Here is a 25,713-nt window from a genome sequence, read left to right as displayed (position 1 = left end):
TTCGAGGTCCGGCCCACCGCCTAACAGTAGAGCTGCACGATTCATCTTTAAAATACTGTGATCTCCATTCAAACACACACACCATCTTCTTCAGATTCGTCTGTCTATTAAACCTTTGACTAAATCATATCGCGATATTTTAAATCTGTGTTGGCGCTGCCGCTGACCCAGAGAGAGTCGTCATGAAACAGCTTATTGGGAACAGCGGGTTGGGAATCGTAAGACATTTTCCGGTTCCGGTTCCCATTCAATAAAATGATTAAAACAACTAATAAAACACAGCAGTAAGGGGAAAATGCACAATCCTGTGTGTGTTTATTTCTTATACTTGTCAAATGAGTTTAACAGACTGGTAATGTCAACAAATTAGCAACTTTTGCAAAAAAAAGGAAAATAAACATTTCTGCATCCTCTTGGAGAATCTGGGAGTCTCCTATAGCTTACAGTGTCTCCAGCAGTGGAGAACACCCTCTCAGAAAGGGGAGAATATGCTTGAACACACATGTAAGATCCAGACAGGTGAAACATACTATTTTTAAAATGGGTTTGAATGATTGATTCATAAAGACTTCACTTGTTTCACTACTGGATGAATCAGCGCTCTATCAGTTAATAAACTTCTCTCTGTTTATGTCTCTGACGCGGTGAGTCCCGCAGGCGCTGGGCTAACGTTACTCCGCCGCGGTGCGACCCGACCGGTGTAAAGTAGGCCGAGTCTAAACGCTTATTACAGGCTTACCGTAGTGATTCAGGATAGGACAAAAACACGCTTTGAAAAAAGGCATTCATGATGTACTCGCTTATTGTATAATACAGCGGTTCCCAAACTTTTTTTCCTGCACACCCCCTTCTACGTCCCAACCGGGTTGGCGCACCCCCAATCCCCACTTCAAAAAAATAACGCGACAAAGCTTTGTTTTATCGCTATATAAAGACTCATGTTTAATCATGTGCAAATAACCAGAACACGCATGACAATAACAACATCAACAAAGTTTCAATATAATGCAACAAAGCTACGCACAAGCTTCCACTTTTAAGAGGACGAGTGACAGACACAGGCTCAGTAACAGAAAGCACGGTTATTTTCAGCCGCGTAAAAGAAACATTGCAGCAATGACCGTAAATGACCGTGGAGCAGGGCCGGCCCGCGGCATAGGCGGAATAGGCAAATGCTAAGGGCGCCACTCATCCATAGGGACGCCAGAATGAGTGAACGAGTGAATTTTTTTTTTAATTTTTTTTTTTTATATAATACTATTTTAAAACCGTTAATTCGAAATACTACCAAATAAAGCAAAAAAGTCAGGCTCATCAATCTTCCCCCGCCCAGTGAGTGCTTGAAGTGCGTCAGAAACAGAGCGCGCGCGCGATCAGTTGTTAGTAATTTGTTGTGTAGCGTGCGCGACGCCGCATCCAATGTAGACAGCAATTGCTTTTGTTTAAACACAGCTCGTAGAAACGGGTCTCTCGCGCCAGTTCTAGACACGGTGAAAGTTTCCTGATTGTGACGGATGACCGAATTTACATTACACATATGAGCATAGTCTGCGAGATACAGTGCCAAAAAGAAGAGAAGAGGATAAAACGGGATAAAGACAGAGGTAAAGTAGTGAATGAACAGTTTATCTAATTGCGTAGGAGTAAGATACTATAATTTCATGGCAGTTATTTTTACCTTAAACTTTGTTAGCAGTTGTTCTGAGTTCTCCAGAGGCCCCAGCCCAGACTTTGTAACAATCATGTCAAGTTTTAAGACGCATTTTTTATTATCACTTTTTTATTAATGTTTTACTCTACAGTTGTGCAGTTTTGGGGTGGATACATTACAGGCCAAAAATTATGAAACATTACTATTTTTAATGTTTTTGAAAGAAGTTTCTCATCAAGCCTGCATTTATTTGATCAAAAATACAGAAAAAAATAATAATATTGTGATATATTATTACAATTTAAAATAATTGGTTTTAAATTATCATTTATTTCTGTGGTGCAAAGATACATTTTCAGCATTTTCAGTCTTCAGTGTCACATGATCCTTTAGAAATCATTCTAATATTCTGATTTATTATGAGTGTTGGAAACAGTTCTGATGCCTAATATTTGATGAATAAAATGTTAAAAAGAACTGCATTTATAAAAAAAAAAAAAGAATGATATAAATATTCTTTACAATCACTTTTTATCAGTTTAACACATCCTTGCTGAATAAAAGTATGATTTATTTCAAAAAAAAGAAAGAAAATTACTGGTTATGGAAAAATATTAAGCAGCAGTACTGTTTCCAACTTTGATAATGAATCATCATATTAGAATGATTTCTAAAGGATTATGTGGAGTAATGATCCTGAAAATTCAGCTTTGCATCACAGAAATAAATGATAATTTAAAGTATAATACATTGAAAACCAATTATTTTAAATTGTAACAATATATCACAATATTACAAAAAATCTGTAAATCTTTTTGATCAAATAAATGCAGGCTTGATGAGCAGAAGATACTTCTTTCAAAAACATTAAAATAGTAATGTTTCATAACTTTTGGCCTGTACTGTATATGGCAATTTTAAAATTTATTTGCCAAAATTAGTAATGATATATTTATTTACAGGTTTATTCAAAATAGCCAAGTTTACATTAAATCTGTATTGTAAAATGTGCTATAAAAAATAATGGGGACTTGACTTGAATGTTAGATGTAATGCTCTTGGTATTTGTGTTAAGGCTGTAATGTGTGTGTGTGTGTGTGTGTGTGTGTGTGTGTGTATATATATATATATATATATATATATATATATATATAATCATGAACACAATGACGGGGTGAAATGGGTTGTAATGCATGGGGCGCCAGGTAAAATCTTGCCTAGGGCAGCAAATTGGTCAGGGCCGGCCCTGCCGTGGAGCTAGCATCATCATCATAACACAACGGTCATAACAAATTGGTCATATCCACACCATTAAAGAGAATAGGCTCCGAAATAGATAAAATAAATAAAAACGAGGATCAATCTGATACTTTTCAAGTGCGACAATAAAATTAGCCTACACACGATCCACAACATAATTAAAGCTGCAGTAGCTTTTAGAAAACGTTGACTTAGCCTGAAAATTCGAACAAGCACAGCTTACAGGTCACTCCCCCTCGCTCTCTGCTGCTCTACAGCTCCTCCCTCCACAGCTCCTCCCTCCACAGCTCCTCCCCCACAGCTCCTCCCTCCACAGCTCCTCCCCCCACAGCTCCTCCCCCACAGCTCCTCCCTCCACAGCTCCTCCCCCACAGCTCCTCCCCCACAGCTCCTCCCCCACAGCTCCTCCCCCACAGCTCCTCCCTCCACAGCTCCTCCCTCCACAGCTCCTCCCCCACAGCTCCTCCCTCCACAGCTCCTCCCCCACAGCTCCTCCCCCACAGCTCCTCCCTCCACAGCTCCTCCTCCACAGCTCCTCCCCCACAGCTCCTCCCTCCACAACTCCTCCCCCCACAGCTCCTCCCTCCACAGCTCCTCCCTCCACAGCTCCTCCCTCCACAGCTCCTCCCCCACAGCTCCTCCCTCCACAGCTCCTCCCTCCACAGCTCCTTCCCCACAGCTCCTCCCCCACAGCTCCTCCCCCACAGCTCCTCCCCCACAGCTCCTCCCTCCACAGCTCCTCCCTCCACAGCTCCTCCCTCCACAGCTCCTCCCCCACAGCTCCTCCCTCCACAGCTCCTCCCCCACAGCTCCTCCCCCACAACGGAGCCTGCCGTGAACGCGCAGGCTAGTAAACATGCAGGGCCACTGATGACGGCGGATAAACAGTTATCGCACATTCACTGGTAGGGATGAAACATCAACAATATGCTTTACATTGACTATGGCCTGCCCATACTTTGACTACAAACTTGGTCCTCAAATCATTACGTATTTTGCAATACATGTAATGTAACTTCATAACGTTGCACTCTTTCTATAAGTTATAAATAGCAAGCAAGATAATATAATGGTAACGTTACAGTATCTAAGTAATTATTCTAGCGATGTGTAATGCTAAATAAGGTTTGCTACTACATTATTTCAGCAACATGACAAGCCAGTGAATTAGCAGGTTTCTATTGTTGCTTTGCACAGTGCGTGACATTTTATCTGTATGCTATGCGGCTAGAGTTTTGACACTGAGTCAATGGGCTCCGACGGGCTTGTTTATCGTCATCGGTCTTTTTCCGTTTACCTGTCTTTGTTGCATGAGCTGGTGCCACTCGAGAAATTGGCCGTTTTGGTTGTTTGTCCGAGGCCATTAGCACAGCTGCGCGGCACACCGGCTATCTTGATTTTGAACGACGGTGCGCGCTGTGCCGTGCGAGAGAGGGGGGTGATCAGCGCGTACACAAGTATGATTGACACTGCTAAGACACTCCTCCTGGCTCTGATTGGTTGTTTCTTACCGGGAGCGGTGTATTTCTGCAAATGGCAATAGGACCACTGGGAGGAGCCTGGGGAGCTTGATTTTTTCACAGATTATCTGTCTCATATTCTACTGTCTGGACATAATGACAGTTTTAACAAATATGTAAAAAATACATTTTTACAGAAGTTACCAACTGCAGCTTCAAGTAACAAAGAGCATAGGCTCAAACATAAAATAAACAACAATATTTTGAACAATATTTTTTTATATATATAAAAGAGCTCACCAAAGCTGAATTTGTTTGATCAAAAATACAGTAAAACTTGTAATATTGTGAAATAGTATTACAATTTAAAATCTTATTTGAATATATTTCAAAATGTAATTTATTCATGTGATGTCAAAGATGAATTTTCAAAATCATTACTTCAGTGTCACATGACCCTTTAGAAATATGAAAACAGTTTGCTGCTTAATATTTTGGAAACTATAATTTTTTTCATGATTCTTTGATGTATAAAATTTTCAAAAGAACAGCATTTATTTAAAAACGAAATATCTTGTAACATTACACATGTGACATGTTTTAAGGTCACTTTTGATCACTTTAATGCATCCTTACTGAAAAAAAATTCTGACTAACCAAAAATTTTTGAACGGCATTGTACATTCAGTAGGTCATTATTGCAATATAAACACTATCAGACTGATCAAGGCATCTCTTCATTTACCAGTCGAAGACGGAGCCACTTTCTGCTCTTATGTTTACTCCGTGCACTGTCAAGGGCTTCATCATATCTGTCGCGGTACCGGTCTTTGCAGCAATTATTTTACCGCAAATACTGCATCGCGCGCTGTTGGCATCGAGCCTGGAGAAATGTAGCCATACTTTTGATCGACTTTTCCACATCTTTATGGTATTGTGTGTGTGTGTGTGTGCTCGCATCTCATATGAGTATGTGCGCGCCTGCGCGGAGAGTTTGTGTGTGTGCTCGGGTCGCATTGAGTATGTGTATGTGCGCGAGTTTGTGTGTGTGTGCTCGCGTTTCATATAAGTATGTGCGTAGAGAGTTTGTGTGTGCGCGCGCGCGTCTCTGAGTATGTGCGCGGAGAGTTCGGCGCGTCTCGTGTGTGTAGAGTTTGCTTGTGTGTGCGTGAGCGTCTCAGGATAAACTGAGATGCCCCCAAGCTGGCTTCTTAAAACTGACTAAATTTTTAAAAAGAGCCAAAACAGCCGTTCTTTTGAAGATCGCCAAGATCCGGATCCCCTCAAAGAGCCATAAATCCCATCACTAGCGTGAGCGACTCAGAGGCGGCCTTACCTATGTTTCACCCGTTTCAATTGAAACAGGCCCCGCTCTCCAAGGCCAAGGCGAACTTGCGCCTCGGTTACCATGGCGACGTTTACCGCCCCTGCGAACGGTGATCTGAAGTAAATAAATACCGGTAGTTTATGTGTTTATACTTTGCCTTTTTTGCCGTTAGGTTAAAACATTATTTTGAGCAGGAAAATAATTTTAATAGGAAATGAAACGTACATATTCCAGTGTTTTTTTCGGGGGGAAAACGAAAGATATCAGACAACAAAAGAAAAGCTTTATTCAGTCTACCAAAAGTAAGTGACCTCTTTCTTTGGTCCCGCTGAACCCCCGTCACAGGATGCTAGCCAAAATAAAGATAATCCGTCTTCAACAAACATCAACTTTAAACATCGTTTTTTATTTATTTATGAAGTTCGGTCCAGTGTCAGTCAGACACTTTTTCTTATTTGCTTTTGTTAAATAATTCAAGTTGAGGGGATGTTTGAGCTGTGTTTTTTTTTTTTTTTTAAGTCAGTCCAGATTCAGATTCAGATTATTTTATTTAATGCCATGTCAGCACTCAAAGCTATTTTCATGGCAAAAATACAATTACAAAAATACAAATATCATATAAATACAATAAAAAACAAAACAATTAAACACAGCAAGTCATATTATATGAGATTTTTTAAATTAACACATGATAAAAATTCCAAAACCTTTTCAGGCATAATCTCATTAAATATGTCCTTAAGTGAAGTAACTTTGTAAAAGAGCATTCTGCTTGTAATAAGTCCAGGACAATCCAATAAAATATGTTTAACAGATAAGGGAATTTTACAAAACATGCATAGAGTTGGATCTTCACCCTTAAGCAAAAAACCATGGGTCAAACTTGTGTGACCCACACGACATCTAGTGTAGACAACTTGATCAAGTCTAGTTTTAAAATTAATAAAAAGTCTATTTGTAATTTCCGGATTAGTTCCATACAATTTATTATTCTTGCACATATTCCACTCTTCTTGCCACTTATTTAAAATATATCGATTAATAATCGGTCTCATATCTGAAGGAGGAATTTGACATTCATTAACTTCCTGATTAAGAGCGTCCTTAGCAGCGTCCTTAGCATCAAATATTGTTTATTTCTATGTTGAGCTGCCTGTTCATGAAGCTGAAAGTGCACGTAATAAAATAACATACCATTGATGCAAACCAACAGGAATCCTTGCTTTTTCTGCTCTATTATGTTTTATGTGGGTAGGGCCCCATATTAGTTATTGAAACGGGCCCCCAGATGCTTAAGGCCGCCCCTGGAGCGACTTTAGGTGTGTCGTTGTGCATTTCATATGTATTTGTTTTATCAAAAACTAATAAATGTTTTATTTAAAATAAAAGGAAAAGGAATTTACAAAGGAAATGTTTACTGTTCATGTTTTTTTTATTGTATGGAAAAATCCCACTTAAAAAAACAGACCGCCATTACATTTTTCCTCTCGCGCACCCCCTGGTGGCAGCTCGCGTACCACACTTTGGGAATCCCTGGTATAATACAATACCATCATATTACAGACAACTGGTGTAATTATGCAGTTGTGGAGACGAATGATGATTCCAGAGCAACACATGCAGATACACTACCAGCCAAACGTGCGGGATCGCTAATATCTTTAAGGTTTTAAAAAGAAGTCTCTTCTGCTGCATTTATTTCATTAATAATAACAGTAATATTGTGAAATATTATTCCAATGTAAAACAGCTATTTTCTACGTGAATATATAGTAAAGTGTAACTTTCTATTCATCAAAGAATCCTGAAAGAAAATTGTACACGACTGTTTTCAACATTGATAATAATAATAATGAATGTTTCTTGAGCATCAGATCATCATATCAGAATGATTTCTGAAGGATCATGTGACACTGAAGACTGGAGTAATGATGCTGAGATTCAGCTTTGATCACAGGAATAAATTACATTTGAAAATATATTAAAATAAAAAAAACAGTTATCTTAAATTGTCATAATATTTCATAACATTACTGTTCTTTTGTATTTTTAATCAAATAAATGCAGCCTTGGTGAGCAGAAGAGACTTCTTTTAAAAACATTATAAATCTTACCGATCCAGAACTGTTGAACGGCAGTGTGTGTGTGTGATTTGGTTGCGGACAGCACTGAGCACAACGACTGAGGAACCAAACACAGTTTATTGAGAGACAATCCAAAGTCATAGTCCATTAAAACAGGCAGAAGGTCAGAGGTCAGAAAATCAGTCCAAACTAACAAACAAATCCAGAGCGCAAGACAAGAAGGAGAAAACCAGGGGGTTATTCCAGAAAGCAGGTTGTGTGACAGACCCGGGTGTGTTTAAGGGTCAGTAAGCGGATAACCCAGGGCCGGCCCGCGGCAGAGGCGGAATAGGCAAATGCTAGGAGTGCCACTCATCCATAGGGACGCCAAAATGAGGGAACGACTGATTTTTATATTTTATTATTATTATTTTTAATAATACTATTTTAAAACCATTCATTTGAAATACTACCAATTAAAGCAAAAACTCCACAGAAACTTAGCTAAGTCCCCCGACTCCGGTCCGGCGCATCGATCTCCCCCGCCCAGCGAGTGCTTGAAGTGCGTCAGAAGCAGAGCGCGCGCGATCAGTTGTTGGTCATGTGTTGTGTAGCGTCGCCTCTCGCCTCATCCAGTGTAGACAGCATTGCTCTTGTTTGAGGGCGCTTAACACACTCAAGCTCCCCGTAGAAACGGGCCTGCCAGCTCGCGCCGGCTCTAGACACGGTGAAAGTTTCCTGATTGTGACGGATGGACGAATTTACATGACACATTATAAATTAGCATTATAGTCTGCGATAGATACAGTGTCAAGAGAAGAGGATAAAAGGGGATAAAGACAGAGGTAAAGTGATGCAATGAATGAACAGTTTATCTAATTGCATAGTATTAAGACACTATAATTTAATGGCAGTTATTTTTACCTTAAACTTTATGCTAGCAGTTGCTCTGAGTTCTCCAGAGGCCGCAGACTGGGATTTTGTAACAATCATGTCAGTTTTTTAGACGCATTTAGGCCTATCACTTTTTTAATTAATGTTTTACTCTTTGTGCAGTTTAGGGGGGGATATATGGCCTTTTTTATAAGTTTTTTTTTTGTGCCAAAATTAGTAATGATATTCATAAATAAATAAAAAACGCTTCAGTGCGCCGACAAACTGGTGAAGGTTAACAGGTTAAAAAAGTATAATATCTAGGTAATCTACATCACAGTGTATTTCAGGCGATTTCACTGTTTTATATGATCTGACTGTAACGAACCACAAACATGGATATAATAAAATGATGCATGAAAAAGAAACTGTCGACAGTCTCAGTGAGTTTAATTCATACATTTATAGTTCGAGTGTTGTAGTTTTATGATGCAAGTTTAGCACTGCTGCAGTTCATTTACAGTTTCCCTGCATTATGTCGACTATTAGGGACAAGAAAATTGATTATTTGTCAAATTCGGATGACGTTTTAGTAATTTATGACAGTATGAGTGAGTTTAATTTGTAGATTAATCTAGTAAATGATTTAATCCACTGAACACTGCTGTGGTAATATAAAAACACCCTCCCAACAGCATACTGTTTCTTTTGAGCCTAATTCCTAGTCAAATTAAAATAATATAGTTGTATCACTTGTGATGGTGTTTTGTATAGATGTGGCCAGACGAGCAGTCTACCAATAACATTAGAGCGACAGCACTACCAACGCCCACAAGAGACTCACAGTATAGAGACTAGCGACATACAGCGACACAATCGCCGGCTGTGTGAACGGGGCTTATGGGGCCACAGGGGTCACTCAATCGGCACACATGTAACGTGCGATTAGAGGGATTGACAGAAAACCTGACAAGTTACAAAACAATATGACCTTTTCAGCTCATCATGAACCTGAACATGGGAGGCCCCAGCGCTTCAGCCCGTGCATTAATGCGGCCTTGTACAGTATATATATATATATAGGCTAAACTAGATGTACCGCATGGCGGTACAAAATATGACCGCCGCTCAGGCCTGCACTGGCTTTCCACAAAAAGAAATGACGTGGAGCAATTTGGCTGTATTGCGTGTTTATGTATATACCTAAAAAAAGTAGTAGTATGTGCATGTCTGTCTGTGTGTGTGTGTATGTGTGTGTGTTTGTGTATGTGTGTGTCTGTGTGTGTGTGTGTCTGTGCGTGTATGTATGCGTGCGTACATGTGTGTGCGCGTGTGTGTTTGTGTGTGTGTCTGTGCATGTGGATTTGTATGTGTGTGTGTATGGGTGTGTGTCTGTGCGTGTGGATGTCAGTGTGTGTGCATGCTTGCGTTTGTTTGTATTCCTGCATGTGTGTGTGTGACAGTTAGGGTTGCCAACTTCAGAAAAGGAAAATGCGGGACAATCGTGGTTAAGAAAATGAGGGACACTCAAAATATTTGTACTGTATCACACAGTGTACGTCATTTCAGTGTCTGCAGTTAAGTTTGTGTTTAAAAGGTTATCAGACATAAACACATTTGTATTGCTTAACCTATTTATGTATTTAATTCTAAAAATAATTTTAATGTCATACATGAAAAAAGTCACATTACAAACAAACCATAGTTCAAAATAACAGCATTTATCTAAAATAGAAAGCTTTTTTAACATTATACACTAGGCTTACAGTTCAAAAGTTTGGGGTTAGTAAGATTATTTTTTGGGAAAAAAAATAAAGAAAGTAATTGCCTACTTTTATTCAGCAAGTCTGCATTACATTAATCAAAAGTGACAGTTAAGATAATGTTACAAAAGCTTTCTATGTACTTTCTAAAAGCTTTAAATCATTAATAATAATCAGAAATGTTTTTTGAGCATATTATTCCCTCAGGTTGATTACATGTTTTCTTGCGTGGCTGGATGTTAGACTCATGAACAATAATCACGTTGTTTGCATTCACCAAAATTGATTAGCCGTGAAATTCGTTAGCGCGAGACGAGTCCGGCTTGAAGCGGAAGCGACCAGACGGCAGAGGATGTTCGCAAATCAAACAATGATTTGTCTCAAAACAGTGATTAAAAAAAGCTGTGATTGGATGATGACAGGTGTCGGTGATCGTTCTCAAGTGTCGTGGTCAGCACTGCTGCTGTTGCTGTTGTATCAGTCAGTGGTTTATCAGCTTGTCAAAAAACGGGACACGGGAGGTCACGCACGGGACAAATAAATTAGGCCCAAAATACGGGACGTCCCGCAAGGTTGACAGTTGGCAAGGTCAAGGTTGACAGTTGGCAACCTTAGTGACAGTATCATCCTAAACCAGGCGGGAAGGAAGTCGACCGGAAGTTGAAGTCGGCCGGGTGCCGACATCTTGTAGCAGAACTTCACTTGCGTTAGCATCCCATTGACTCCCATTCATTTTGGCGTCACTTTGACAGCGAATAACTTTACATCTGAGGCGTTTAAAGACTCCATTTGTCCATTATTTATTTCTAAAGATACACGACAATGTATAAAATGCTCCATTACCTTGTAGCTTATGTTATGGACCCGTAGAAGCAGTTTTTGTAAAAGTAGGCTAACGATTGCGTCATAACCACGCGACTCTCTGTCGCACACTAGAGAGATTACCGTATAGACGGGAGGAGAAGCTCGCGGGCAATCGGGGGGACGTGGAGGCAAAATGACAATATAATTAATCAGAATACCTAGCAAAAGTTTCTCCTGCTCCAAGCTTATGGACAGCTCCTACTCACACTCTCCATCTCTGTAAGATTCGGAAGGGAATGATTCAGATTTCTCTTGGCACAGCTACTAGAAGACAGACGGGTTGCTCACGTGGTCCGTGTAACGCTTTGCTCGGTTTGAGTCTGCGCGTCAGGAAAGGAAGTGCTAAGAAATCGCTGAAAATGGGCTTCACTTGTCTCAATTGAGTTCCAATGGGGTCGCTGTGTCCATTTCTTTTACTGTCTATGTCCTAAACCAGCAACCCTTCGCTCAACACCACCATCTACAGGCCGATGAGTGTACAGTCACTAAATGTGCACATAAATGAATTTATTTAATACCCCCCCATGGATGAAATTCTACGAAACTTAGCATACCCCCAGAGGATGTCAAGTTAATCATACACATGAAATATGGTGCAGTTCTGAACATCTCCACTGAAGATAGGGGCGATTAAAGCAGAATAATATTGCATTTTAATTTTTTATGGGAGGGGCGCAAATCACAAATGAGTGATTATGGGCTAGGTTGATGTGGGCCCTTAAGACCAACATACCATAAAAATTTCTTCATCCTCGGTGCCACGGTTCAGGTAGTTATTTAGGAAAAACTGCATTTTTTGGGTTTGGGGGGGCCCAGCGCGGGGGGGGGGAGTGGCCCCCGGGGACCAAACGAAATTTTTCCGTAAAAGTCTAGTGGGGCTACATGCCCACCAAATTTCATGTTCCCCGGTGTTTCGGTGTCCCTGGTATCGTTGACGAAAAATTCACGGGGGGCCCAGCGCGGGGGGGGAGTGGCCCCCGGGGACCAAACGAAATTTAGTGGGGCTACACTAGACTTTTACGGAAAAATTTCGTTTGGTCCCCGGGGGCCACTCCCCCCCCGCGCTGGGCCCCCCCAAACCCAAAAAATGCAGTTTTTCCTAAATAACTACCTGAACCGTGGCACCGAGGATGAAGAAATTTTTATGGTATGTTGGTCTACTAGACTTTTACAGAAAAATTTTGTTTGGTCCCCGGGGCCACTCCCCCCCCGCGCTGGGCCATAGCGTCCATAGCAACGCTCTGTTCTCCATGGCAACGGTGTGTTATACTTAGCAGCGGCTGATATCAAGAAATAACACACCGCATTCTACATTAGAATTCAACCAAGCCATGTAATAAATCTATATAAAGCGCTGTTACAACAAGGTCATGTTCATTTTATTATAACATCATTTTATTATGTTGGTTTATGAAATACAATTTGAAAAGCAGTCAGATTTAAATGATAATTAAAATATATGATCATATTTCCATAAGAGTGTTATAAACACTCACTTCCAGCCAATGGTCGCACACGGGTTAATGATATCGGCGTGAAGCGACACAAGTGCATTCTGAAGCTCACACGAGAAGTGATGCGGAAGCGCAGATGAGCGGCATTCCTGTGAGTTTCACAGTTCGCTTATATCACGCTTCAGAACGTGCTGACGTTTAAGACAAACATGAACTCCTGAATGTGTGTGTGTTGGCCGGAAGCAAAGGTTTATATTGTAAAAAGTTTTAAATATTTGTTTCACTTCAGAAGCACTGATTCATCATCTGGGGTTTATGGATTACCGTCATGTTCACTTTGTGTGGTTTCTGAATCCACTTGCATTACATGGACTCACAGAGATGATTATTTGCTTACACTACAATAAGGTTTCATTTGTTACACACTAGTTCACTACATTAGTTAACATGAACGAACCATGACAGATTCTTCTACAACATTTATTCATCTTAGTTGATGTTCATTCCAACATTTATTAATACATGCTTTAAATCAAAAGTTGTGCAGATGTGTCCATTAAGAATCACAGGGAAAGGGATTGGGCGATTCGGCCGTGGTGAAGTTCTCTGGCACATGCCGCACATCACCAGTAGGGGGCAGTCCTGTTTCTCTCTCAGTTATAGCGGCACTGAAGACAATAATGTGCAACGATGTGTTAAACTCTCTCTGGCGCGTATTGACAGCAAGCGGCGAGCTCATAAACGTGTGAGAAACACATTTTTAAGCAGAATATATTGTTTATGAACAGCTCAAATAGAAATAAAATATTAATGATTCAGTTATCAGTGGTTTTTACATGCTTGTCATGGGCGTTTGTAGCATAAAATAGCATTTTTAGTGAACTTATAAGTGCAAATATCCCGTCCCATTTTAGCAACGCTAATTCCCACATTGTGGAATTATTACACTGTGAATTCATTTCTTTGACATTTAAATAACATATAAAAGATCTTTTGCAAGGAGACAATGACGAAAATGTGACTTATGACAGTCTAACATAAAATGATATTGCATTTTAATGTCTATCTTTGCCAAAGATATGAAGTTTTCAGACATATTAAAATATTTTTATAATATTGTTCATTCATTGGCCACTTAAAAGTACAATCTGTAAAAATGAATAAAATCCCCCGGTTCACTCGAGCAGAACCAGTCCTATTTTAACGTTTCTGATCCTGCGTTTCTTCTGTTTTATAAACGTTCAGAAACCGGTTTGATTAGAACAAATACAGATTAATAACGTTATTTTGTTTGACTTTTTTTTGTAGCCTAGTTTATAATAATAATAATAATAATAATATTTAGGCTATAATACTACTACTAATATCTCTCTTTTCTTTTCTTTGTTTAATGCCATGCCAGCTTCTATGGATATATATATATTCAAGGCGAGGAACAGGTTTTTTATTTAAATAAAACTAATAAGATGCCAAACAAATTAATTTAAATGAAAAAAGCCTACATTCCTCATTCGGCACGAATCCAGATGTTTCATGATCTGCGAATCAAGCTGAACTATTAGGCCTATTATGTAGGCTAAGCTTTGTACTCGGCATTATTGACGTAAAATATCATCTTTCCCATATAAAAGCGCAGTGCGGTGGTGGACACGCTGAACGCCACAGATTATATTACAGACTATTCAGATTGAGCGCTGTAACATTTTATATGTTTGACTGTATTTTATTCAGAGGCGGCGGCGCGACCACTGGATTTATTCCTGCCAAGAGAGTAAACTCTTACTCCGTAATTTATGCTCATACAGATAAAAGCAAGACATAATTCATACATTTACAAAAGATATTCAGATTTTGTAAAATAAAGGAAACAAACGTAATGTCTCTGTTTCCTTTATAGATGTTTGGAGCGCGCCACAATGAGCTGAAACTCAGCACGTTTTCTTTCGTGGTTTAATCTGTAATATTTTAGTGAAATATATTTCAGCCTTTTTTAGAAGAATCTGTCTAATATTTATTTTCCCAACAAAACATCAAATAAATAGAAATAAAAAGGTTTTAGTTTAATTCCATTAACACAAAAATACGACAAAATGGTCATGTCAAAGCTTTTATTTTTTGAAAGTGGTCGTACATTTACACTACAGGTGTGTGTGTGTGTGTGTGTGTGTGTTTTGTGGCATTACACTGCAGTTTTTAGCTTCTACACTCCAGCGTGTCCACCCTGATCCTGAAGCACAACTGGAAGAGCTTTAAACAGCATATTTATGTGTTTGTGTTTGTATTGTGTATTCAGAAGTGTCGGCCTAATAGTTCAGCCTGATCTCAAGGCAGTTTGTACGGTGGTGTATTGCTGCCACATACATATTATTTTATCCACCCAATTATGACGTAATAACGAGATGTTATGTCATTTTAACGACATCTTTTGTCATAATAATAAGATGTTATGTCGTTAAATCTATATATTTTCTAGGCCTTTTAAGGACATGTGTAGTCATGTACAAAATATGCCTTTATCCACATAAAATGTATATAGCCTATCATGTCTTTATCATGTCTTTATCATACTTCTACGTTTGAAAAGCTGAAGCAAATAGTAGCAGCCCCCAATACAGGACATTAACGCTTATAACGAATGAAGTTTTAGTCGCATAACATCGGTAAATGGAAACGCCGTCATTTTGCGCAAATCTGTAATGGAAACGCCCCTAGTGACAGTTTCATGTGAGAGTAACGTATGATCTTACCACAGTCTCTCCAGTTTACAGTGAGGATTCGCCAGTACAGCAGAAAACAGCTTCACTCCTGAGTCTCCTAGTTTATTCCCAGACAGATCCAGATATCTCAGGTGTGAGGGGTTTGATCTCAGAGCTGAAGCCAGAGCAGCACAACCTTCATCTGTCACACCACACCCACTCAACCTGTAGAGAACAATGACACACATTAAGCCTATATCCAGAGATAAACATGACACTTAAAAAATAACATAATCCTGTCAATATGAAATATATACAAATACTCATTAGTTCACATTGTGAAAATTCATCAGTTAGGATTAGGGGATTGATTATAGAGTTTGTAGAGTATAAAAATCATTATTTCTATGGAAAGTCCCCATAAAACATGTAAACCCAACGTGTGTGTGTGTGTGTGTGCTTAATGTATTTGTAAACATTTTAAGGAATGTGTGTGTGTGTGTGTGTGTGTGTGTGTGTGTAGAACCAGCAGAACTATTCAACCTGTAGAGAACAATGACACACTCTTCACTCTCTCAGATCAAAACAGAAATCTTAGCTTTTCTTGATTGTTTTTATAATTTGTGCAATATCTCTTTTTTTAAACAATGAATTCAATATATCAGTAAATTTAACTGTTATTGTAAGAGATTATGTCTCTATGTGAGGGAGAAAGATTATATGAAACTGATCAAATGGAATACATTGAATACATTACATACATTAAATATAAATGTTTATATGCATACATTACAAATGCATATATTTGAATATAAATTTCTCACACATATATCATAAAAAATGGTTAAGTAGATCACAAATCAGGTCAGATAGGTAAGAGCTGAAGTGTGACTCATATTTTTTGTTAAACCATTAATTTATAATGTTTAAGTAAGAACTGTTATAATGTTTTAACAGTGATGCTTGTTCTCAGTGTTACTTACCAAGCGCATCTAGTTGCTGTAACCACAGGCATCAGCTTCTGGAGAACTTCATCTGCAGTGTTCTGTGTGCCACTAATTGAAAATAACAATTATTTAAAGTTAAAGTTAATTATTAATAATAATAATAATAATAATAATTCATATCATAAGTAAATAATACATTATACCTTCCTGAATACCCTCAAATAATTGTTTTAATTAAACACTGCTTTATAAAGGACATGTGAAAAAGTGGTTTTATATCTATAACTGTAGAAGCCTCGTATTCAGCCGTCACTGATTAGTTTCTTCTTCTTCTCGTTAGTGTTGCTGTGGCAGGGCTATTAGTCTGCATTTACACTACAACACCATTATGACACATCAGGTTTGTTTGTCCTGTCCGTTGCTATGGTTATCACCATGGAGACATTTAACTCCCGAGTTGGGCGGGGGGGCAAGAAAAGAGTCTTTTTGTACCTGCATCAGCAAATTATTCGTAGAAATTAAGCACACGAGTTTGTTTGCTTGTTACTTGTTTATTTACATACTTATTAATTTAATAATTTGCTTAGTTTTATTGTCACAGGAAATGATGTGCATAAAATGTGAATCATTGTCCATCATTTTGCCAGCAACTGGTGATAAAGAAAAATGATGATGAGACATTAATCTAATTTATTTTCTTAATACTTCTCTTGTATAATAATATTAAAACTTAATTTAGGAAAAATACTTCCTATTAAATATCTTTATATTAACTGGCTTTTTTATGAATGCAATACAGTGAATGGCAGCCGTCTGTGTCTCCCAGTGTCTTACATTATTGTCAGTTTAGTGTTCAGTGATTCATTTACACAGAAACAAAAGATAACATGTATGCCTTCATCTCCGAATACATTATCTGTGTCTTACATTTCATAATGAACTCAGATAAACTCAGTGCCGACTCGTTTTCCATCAGTTCTTTTACATTAATTAGAATGTGTGCAAAGGATTGTGGGAGATTGAAGAACACGAAGGATATACTTGATGCATCCTTCAAAATGAGCTGAATTAAAGACACAAAATGAAGTCTGTCTTCAAAACATCCTTCAAACTGAGACGGCCTTCAGAGGCGCTTGATGACGTGGCAGTCGAGATATGCAGTCTTACTAGGACACAGCCACGGTTTGAGGAACACACGCAAATGATCTACAATATCCCAGAAATCAGTCTGTGCCCCGTGATTTAAACACCTCTGATCTCTGAGTTTCTCTGTGTTCATAATGTTTTAGACTGTAATGATTGCACTCAGTGTTACTTACCGATCAGTTCTGCCTCCAATTAATCTCCTCAGGTTAAACTCCTGCAGTGTCTCCTCTGAGGACAACAACACAAACACTAAAGCTGACCACTGAGACGAGGAGAGTTTCACAGCACGTAATCCTCTAGACGTATGAGGTTTAGCTGCGTTCACTAGAGAAAGATCACCCAGTTCATTCAGACAGTGAAACAGATTGATGTATTTATCTGGAGAGGGATTCTCACTGATCTTTTCTTTAATATAGTCAACTGTTCTCTTATTGCTGTGAGAGCTGTTTGCTGTCTGTGTCTTCAGTTCTTGTAAGAGACTCTGGTTAGACTTCACTGACAGACCCAGAAGGAAACGAAGGAAAAGGTCCAGATGCCCATTTTTACTGTGTAAAGCCTCATCCACAGCTCTCTGATGGAGATCCGATAGGGAAACTCTGCCTCCATTAGTTGGTTTGGTAATCTGGTCAAACACATTGATGTTATTGTTGATAAAGGAGAGATGCACATATAGAGCTGCTAGATGTTCCTGAATGCTCAGATGAACAAAGCTGAAGACTTTCCCCTGACACAAGCCCAACTCCTCTCTGAAGATCTGAGTGCACAATCCTGAGTAAACTGATGCTTCTGCCTCATCAATGCCACACTCGCTCAGGTCTTCCTCATAGAAGATCAGGTTGCCTTTCACAAGCTGCAGATAAGCCAGTTTCCCCAGTTTGACAATCATGTCTTCATCTTTCACTTTCTTCTCATAGTCCTTCTCATGTTTGATGTTGGTCTGAATGAGCAGGAAGTGTGTGTACATCTGAGTGAGAGTCTTGGGAATCTCTCCTCTCTCTGCTTCACTCAACATCTCCTCTAGAACAGTGGCTGAGATCCAGCAGAACACTGGGATGTGGCACATAATAAAGAGGCTCCTTGAGGACTTCAGGTGTGAGATGATCCTGTGGGCCAGACTCTGATCACTGATTCTCTTCCTGAAGTATTCCTGCTTCTGTGTGTCACTGAAGCCTCGTACCTCTGTCACTCGATGGACACACTCAGAGGGGACGAGATCCGCTGCTGCTGGTCTGGAGGTGATCCAGATGAGAGACGAGGGAAGCAGATTCCCCTCAATGAGGTTCTTCAGCAGCTCGTCCACTGAGGCTGATTCAGATATATCACACAACCTCACATCGCTCTTAAAGTTCAGAGACAGACGACACTCATCCAGACCATCAAAGATGAACAACACTTTATACTCATCACTGGATATGTCCATTTCTTTAGTTTCGGGGAAAAAGAGATGAAGAAGACCTGAAAGACTGAGTGTTTTGTCCTTCATCAAGTTGAGCTCTCTGAAAGCGAGTGGAAATATGAGCTGGACGTCCTGATTCTCTTTCCCTTCAGCCCAGTCCAGGATGAGCTTCTGCACAGAGACTGTTTTCCCAATGCCAGCGACTCCCTTTGTCAGCACAGTTCTGATGGGTTTGTCTTGTCCAGGTAAAGGTCTAAAGATGTCACTGCATTTGATCGGTGTGTCCTCTGTTTCTGCTCTCCTGGACTGTGTCTCGATCTGTCTCACCTCATGCTCATTATTGATCTCTCCACTTCCACTCTCTGTGATGTAGAGCTCTGTGTAGATCTCATTCAGGAGTGTTGGGTTTCCCTGCTTTGATATTCCCTCATACAAACACTCAAACTTCTGTCTCAGATTTGATCTCAATGTGTTGAGGACTTCAGCAGGATTAGAGTCATGGCTGTAAGATTAAAATACCACATTATTACACAAGTCAGAGAAGTAAATAGCCATAAATTACAACACTATTTATGGGACCCAGAACATCATTAGGTTTCTGAAATGTGTAAATCATTAATCGTGTGTGTGAGTGATGTGTGATGTGAATTGCAGCACCTAAAATTAAACAACAACAACAACAACAAAGTCCTGAATTTTACCTGAAACCAGGAAACTTGCTTTCATTAAAGTCTTGTGGTTGAATCACAGGCTTGGACACAGTTTTGTTTTTAACTGGTCTGGATGGAAGAGTTGACCTTAAATCAGAATGAAGAGGGTAAAGAATCAGACACACTGATATTGATGTAATTGTGTCATTAACTGAGTAACAGACCAACAGCTTTTACAGTGTGTGAATGTATTAACAATACAACACATAGAGCTTTACACAAGAGCACAATGATGATCATTAATAGACCAAAACCAGCAAGATTGTAACTCATTAAACTGCTGTATATTAATGACAATTTCATACAAATAAAATACAATAAGCACATCTTTTATAGAAGTGATATACCTGAGATCAGGCCGTTTGTCTCCACTCTTAAACCTCAGTGGCGCCTCCATAGAGCCGTTACTCTTCATAGACACACAGCTGGACTCTGGGTTTGAGCTCTTCTGCTGGACTGAACTGGGTTTAAAACTAAGTAAAATATAAAGAATACAATACTTATAAAAGACCACATAAATGTTGTGTACTTTTGCTTTAATGTCTGTAACTGTTTTGCACTGTGTTTCAAACTTTGATTACAATTATTTTGAGAAATTAACTCACTGGTTTAAAAATGTTAAGCATGATTCAACAATTGTACCAAAGCGACTGAGAAAACCAGTAATATTAGGAATTAGGAATTCAAAGCAAACAAACTGAAATCAACTATAGAATTATAGAATGATTCAACTCAGATGAACATCAACCATGATCACATGACTCTTCTCAAAGGCACAATGGAGGACGAAGGCTCAACCGACTAAAGAGACCAATGTTTAGCTGAGCTTTAAAGATAAACCACCTTACTGTACTCTAGTAACGCTACTCTTGCTGTGAAACATCACTGTTCTGACCAGACACCGTGAAGCTTTCAACAAATCTGAACCCGTATTTATCAAGCCTCTGAGAATTACTCACAAGAACACTGCTAAGAATGGACTTAAGAGTAAAACAACTCTTGGCTCAAAGCTGTGCTTAGAAGTTAGTTATCAAGCATCTCAGTCGTAATTTAAGTGAAGTGTAGGACTAAATCTTAAGTGTCAGTCTTAGAGATGATTCACAACACTTTGCTGTGCCACAAACGGGATTTTGGATGATGACATAGGCATGGACCAATCACTGAATAGATTTCCTTATTTAAGAATATGCTCAGATAAATTCCCATTGAATGGTGAAATTCCTAAGAGGAGTTTACATTCAACACTAATAATCATTCAATACATAATTTTCAAAAGAATACATTGTGATACTCATTGCAGGGCTGTACAGTTACGAAAAGATTGGTCTGTGCGATGAATAAATGCGTGCGATACAGTTTTGTAAACTCCGTTACTTGTGTTTGTTTTCAGACATGATAACAGTCGTTTTATACTTGTGCTTATGCGATATCACGATTTTTGATGGTGGATGATTTAATGTCTCCACGATCTGCTTTTGAAGAAATATGGTAGTATCACATTCTATCAGCTGCAGTTCTGGCGCTCAGTCCCAATACTGTAAAACTCACATCACATGTTAACGCAGCGCTAGAGTTACACTCACAGGACTCGCTCGATCCCACAATTTTGGTTTCGGTACGATACCAGAACCTAATACTTCGGTATCGATACTAAATCAATACCACAGCTGACAAATAACTAGCCTCAAAATTGAGTTGAGTTGAAACAATTTTATTAAAAAACACTGCTTGAAACTCTGCTGTATCGAATGTGCAAACAAAAAGTATCAAAATGTTAAGAAAAAATAAATAAAAGACAGTCAGGGAACATACAGTAGGTTAAATTTAGATTTTGGGGGGAAAAAACTGAAATGATACAATTAAAATAGGTTAATATCTATAATAATTGATTAATATAGAATAATAATAGAATAATGAAATTACATGTAAACCATTAGCTGTCATGCATCAACAGAGAATTATCAACATTTACAGCATTTATTCATCTTGGTTTGATTACTGTTTGGTTTGTGTTTGGGTTCATATTAGTTTAATGCATTGCATAATGTTAACATGCTAAACATGTATTAGTATGTTTAAATAATAATTACTGATTGATCTAGATTAATAAATGCTAAAATACTGTTAGGTCAGGTTACCTAATGAATGTTGACAAATGTAGCTGAAATGTAAAGTGTTATTCTAACATTCATATTAGTAATATCCATATATTACTATTACTCTCTCTCTCTCTCTCTCTCTCGGCTGATTCCTCTAGGGGTCGCCACAGCAGCAGTGATGCCATTCATTTTACTATCACTAATACTAAAATTAATATCACTAATCTCTTTATTCATTCAAAGTGCAAAAATTATGAGACCTAAACTTCATTGGTTCTAGCGTGTCATGCAAGCACATTTGAGCTTTCGTGTTTACCGTGTCATATTTAATTGATAAGCTCTGATGTAACTTATGTGCGCTGATCAGTGTTGTGAATAAAAGTCTAAATTAAATCAGTTAAATGACGGACTCACCTGTCGATCTCTGAACTCTTTGAACAAGTCAGGATGGCAAGTGACAGTGCTTAGCCAGATTTGATGTGTTGCCTCCCGTGGCTAATTTAAAGCAGCGTTTGTGGAGTGGTGCATTGAGGTCTGTTGCTTCACCTTTCTCATTACTTTTGTAGGCAAAGTAATGCCATATTTCACTCCTACTGCTCTCTTTATTTATTCATTTCGGGCGTGTAGAATGAGCTTCATCTGTTTGATCCATCGTGTTCCTCTGTTGTCACCGTTTGCCGGTTTTGCGTGACCCGCGTCAGTTTGGATAGCGCACTGCCGCCTAGCGGTGAACTTCGAAACAGCAGCGCATCAAATACCGAATTGAGCAAAATTATGATATTGTACCGTTTGAAATATAATATAAATACACCGGTATTTTTGCAGTACCGGTATACCGCGCATCCCTACTCTGCACTTATTCGCAATCACAAAAGTTCATTATTTGCTCGTGCTTTAAAGCTTTGCCAGGTAAACATTTCATTAGCGTTCTGTTCTGACATGATGAATTCCTGAATGAATCAGCCGTTTGTAGGGCCCTATAATTTCCACGATCGCGGAATTGGCAAATTAACGCGGAATCTAGTGTTAAAGTGTTATTGCGCGGAAGTTTACATATTTGCAATAAAATTCTGTTTTTGTGTGGCGTTTAGTCATTTTGACACGAATACATATTAATAAATGTCATTTTGATGTTTGAAAAAGTCTCTAGGTTTTGACAAATGCAAATATAAACGTAATTTAAAAAAATATTATCTATTTTCAAATACTGCACCTGTCAATACTGAACGAAATATTCTATAGCCTATTTTGCTGTCAGCACTGCCGACGTTGTCTTTGCTGCTATATATTTATGTTTAACATGAAGTATAGGCCTTCCACAACTCTCTCCCCATATGTCAAATATATCACCAATGAGGCTTATCATATGTCACCTATCAGCAACAGTGCAGCGTCAGACACGTTTCTGGTGTGTAAAGACATGGAAAAAGCCACGCAAACGCCACGCAGCTGACACGCAACAGAAACACCACGCAGCCAGTGTGTCGCCGGCCTAACTAAGCCCTCAGTACCGAGCCGAGCAGTTCCCACGGGGCTTTTATGTCAAGCGAACTCTTGTTGTGTAAGTTTTGTAAGTTGTCAACATTCCGTTGACTGGAAGCGCAAAAATACATGCACTGACCACCTGTTATCCAAAAGCCATGTGAAGAACAAGAAGTACAATGATAACGCTATTAAAGCCACCATGTACCTCAATAAATTTAAGGTCATTCCTTTTTATTTGTGTACATTTTAATCATTAACATTAAAAACACTTTTTACGACTAAAATAACAGTAAAGGGTAAAAAAAAAAAAAAACTGAATTCCCACAAAATTAAAATGGAAAAAACGGATTTTGCAAAAATTAAAATGGAAAAACGGAAATTGGGAAAAAATAAAACGGAATTTGGGAAAAATAATAGGGCCCTATGTTTGAATGAATCGTTTGAATAAATGACTCAATGACTCGGTCTCCTGCCGCCTCCTACTGGCGGTTTAGTTTCGTGTTTAAAAGTTTAATTCTTTCCAAAATTTCTTAATTGTATATTCAAAAAATATTTAAAATAATCTCATTACATTATTTAATGCAGTTTCATTTGATTGGTAACATCCCTTTAGCATCTTATTATTCTATTTTAATTTATTGATGAAATTTGAGAATTTAATTAGGGAAGCGATTAGGGAAATAAGCGATTAGGGAATCGATTAGGGATGAGGGAAAAATGCCCTTTATAAAGGTTAAAATGTCATGAATATGCCGATTTATATATGTCAAAGCTGACTGAACAGTGATGAGAATATTGATTCAGAATAAATTATATTTAAAACACACACAAAAAAACTATTTTTATTCCTGGACAAACAAATGTTTTTACTCGGACAAGTGAATGACCGAACTAAGGACAATCAAATGAAAAGGCTTAATGTTGAGACCGGATTTTTTTTTTTTATTATTATTCATTTATTTACCCATAAACTTGTCTTTAGGAAGCCATACGTTACAGTGGCAAGAATAACTTTGTGAAAGCTTTGTGGGTGATGGACAGGGTTTACATTAAGACAGGAGTGTGCCTTAATCTAGTTAATTGTGCATTTCTTTTCTTTTATTCCACAGCTGATGTGTGCAGTTTTTTATTGCTTGCATTAAAATATATTTTCTTTTGTTTTGCTTTTTAAGGTTTTTTGGCAGTTTGCTAAAATAAAAGAGCCTTTCTAAGAGCCATCGTTTAAGCTGTTGACTTTTCTACCTTGAGAAAGAACGTTAAACGAACAACCAATGATGAACCACGAATCAAACCAACCACTGGAGTCACATGGACTATTTTAACAATGTTTTTACTGCCTTTCTGGGCCTTGAAAGTTGCAATGACGTTGCAGTCAGTGGAGGGCCAGAAAGCTCTCAGGTTTCATCAAAAATATCTTCATTTGTGTTCTGAAGATGAACAAAAGTCTTACGGGTTTGGAACGACATGAGGGAGAGTAATTAATGACAGAATTTTCATTTTTGGGTGAACTAACCCTTTAAGACTAAAATGACTCTTTGAGAAGCTTGATAAATACGGGCCCTGAACCAGCAGTTAAAAAACCCACTCAGTTTTACACCTACTCCATTATATAAAGGTGGAAAAGATCTCAGCTTACATTTACTCGATGTCATTGCTAGTATTAGACTGACTGACTGAGAAAAATGATGATTCTAATTCAAAAGTGTCGCACTATAAGCACATCTTTTATAGAAGTGATATACCTGAGATCAGGCCGTTTGTCTCCACTCTTAAACGCTTGTGGCGGATTCATAGAGGCGTTACTCTTCATAGACACACAGCTGGACTCTGGGTTTGAGCTCTTCTGCTGGACTGAACTGGAACAGAGAACAGATTCAGTTTAATCCTTTAGATTACTGTGAATACATTTATCCTGCATCAAAAAGTACTTTGAGGAAACAATTATCTTTTTACTGAATATTTCATTTTACTTACTTTTTTTTTTTTTAAATAGGCAAAAAAATCATATTTTTCCTGTAAACCAGGGTTCGAAATGAGGGGTGTGGGGGGGGTCCCGGACCCTCCATAAGTCATTAGGGACCCCCCATGAGAATTTATTTTGGGATTTTGGGGTCCCCCCGACAAATATATTTTAACATTAAAAATGATTGTGAAAATTATAGGTCTTTAGTGACGTTTTATATTTATAACAGTAATTAATTTATTTCCTAGCGCGAGGCAGCAATCAGGGCAGCGCCGAGTGAGTTCCTATACAGCGTCACAGATTGTTGTTGTGGTTCTCCCGCAGACACGTACTGTAGCTGAACGCGGCAAAACCAAACCTCACAAAGAGTGAAATCCTGAATGAAAATCCTGTAAGTGCTTTGATTATGTTTATATCTCCATAATTGCTTATAGTAAAATATTAGGAGTTCGAGTTCCTATATCAAAAGTTGCATTAACTAGATATCCAGTGTAATGATAAAAAGAGTACGTTTGTCAACGTTTCTTGCTAGCTGTAGTCATGTTAGAATAACTTA

General features: G+C 38.5%; 1 protein-coding gene across 12 annotated transcripts in view; it reads right to left on the bottom strand.

Annotated features, from left to right (window-relative positions):
- The window catches only part of LOC311073496 (NLR family CARD domain-containing protein 3-like), a 239,259-nt gene that overhangs the window by 161,129 nt on the left and 52,417 nt on the right, over positions 1–25,713 (bottom strand). For all 12 annotated transcript variants that reach the window (XM_084099313.1, XM_084099310.1, XM_084099311.1 and 9 more), the window contains one exon: positions 15,463–15,636. In XM_084099313.1, the coding sequence (XP_083955439.1) occupies positions 15,463–15,636 (174 nt within the window). The remainder of the gene's footprint in view (positions 1–15,462; positions 15,637–25,713) is intronic.

Source organism: Abramis brama (genome assembly GCF_963993115.1).
Source record: "Abramis brama genome assembly, chromosome: 22".
NCBI classification, from domain to species: domain Eukaryota; kingdom Metazoa; phylum Chordata; class Actinopteri; order Cypriniformes; family Leuciscidae; genus Abramis; species Abramis brama.
This window is presented reverse-complemented; position numbering and strand designations above follow the sequence as displayed.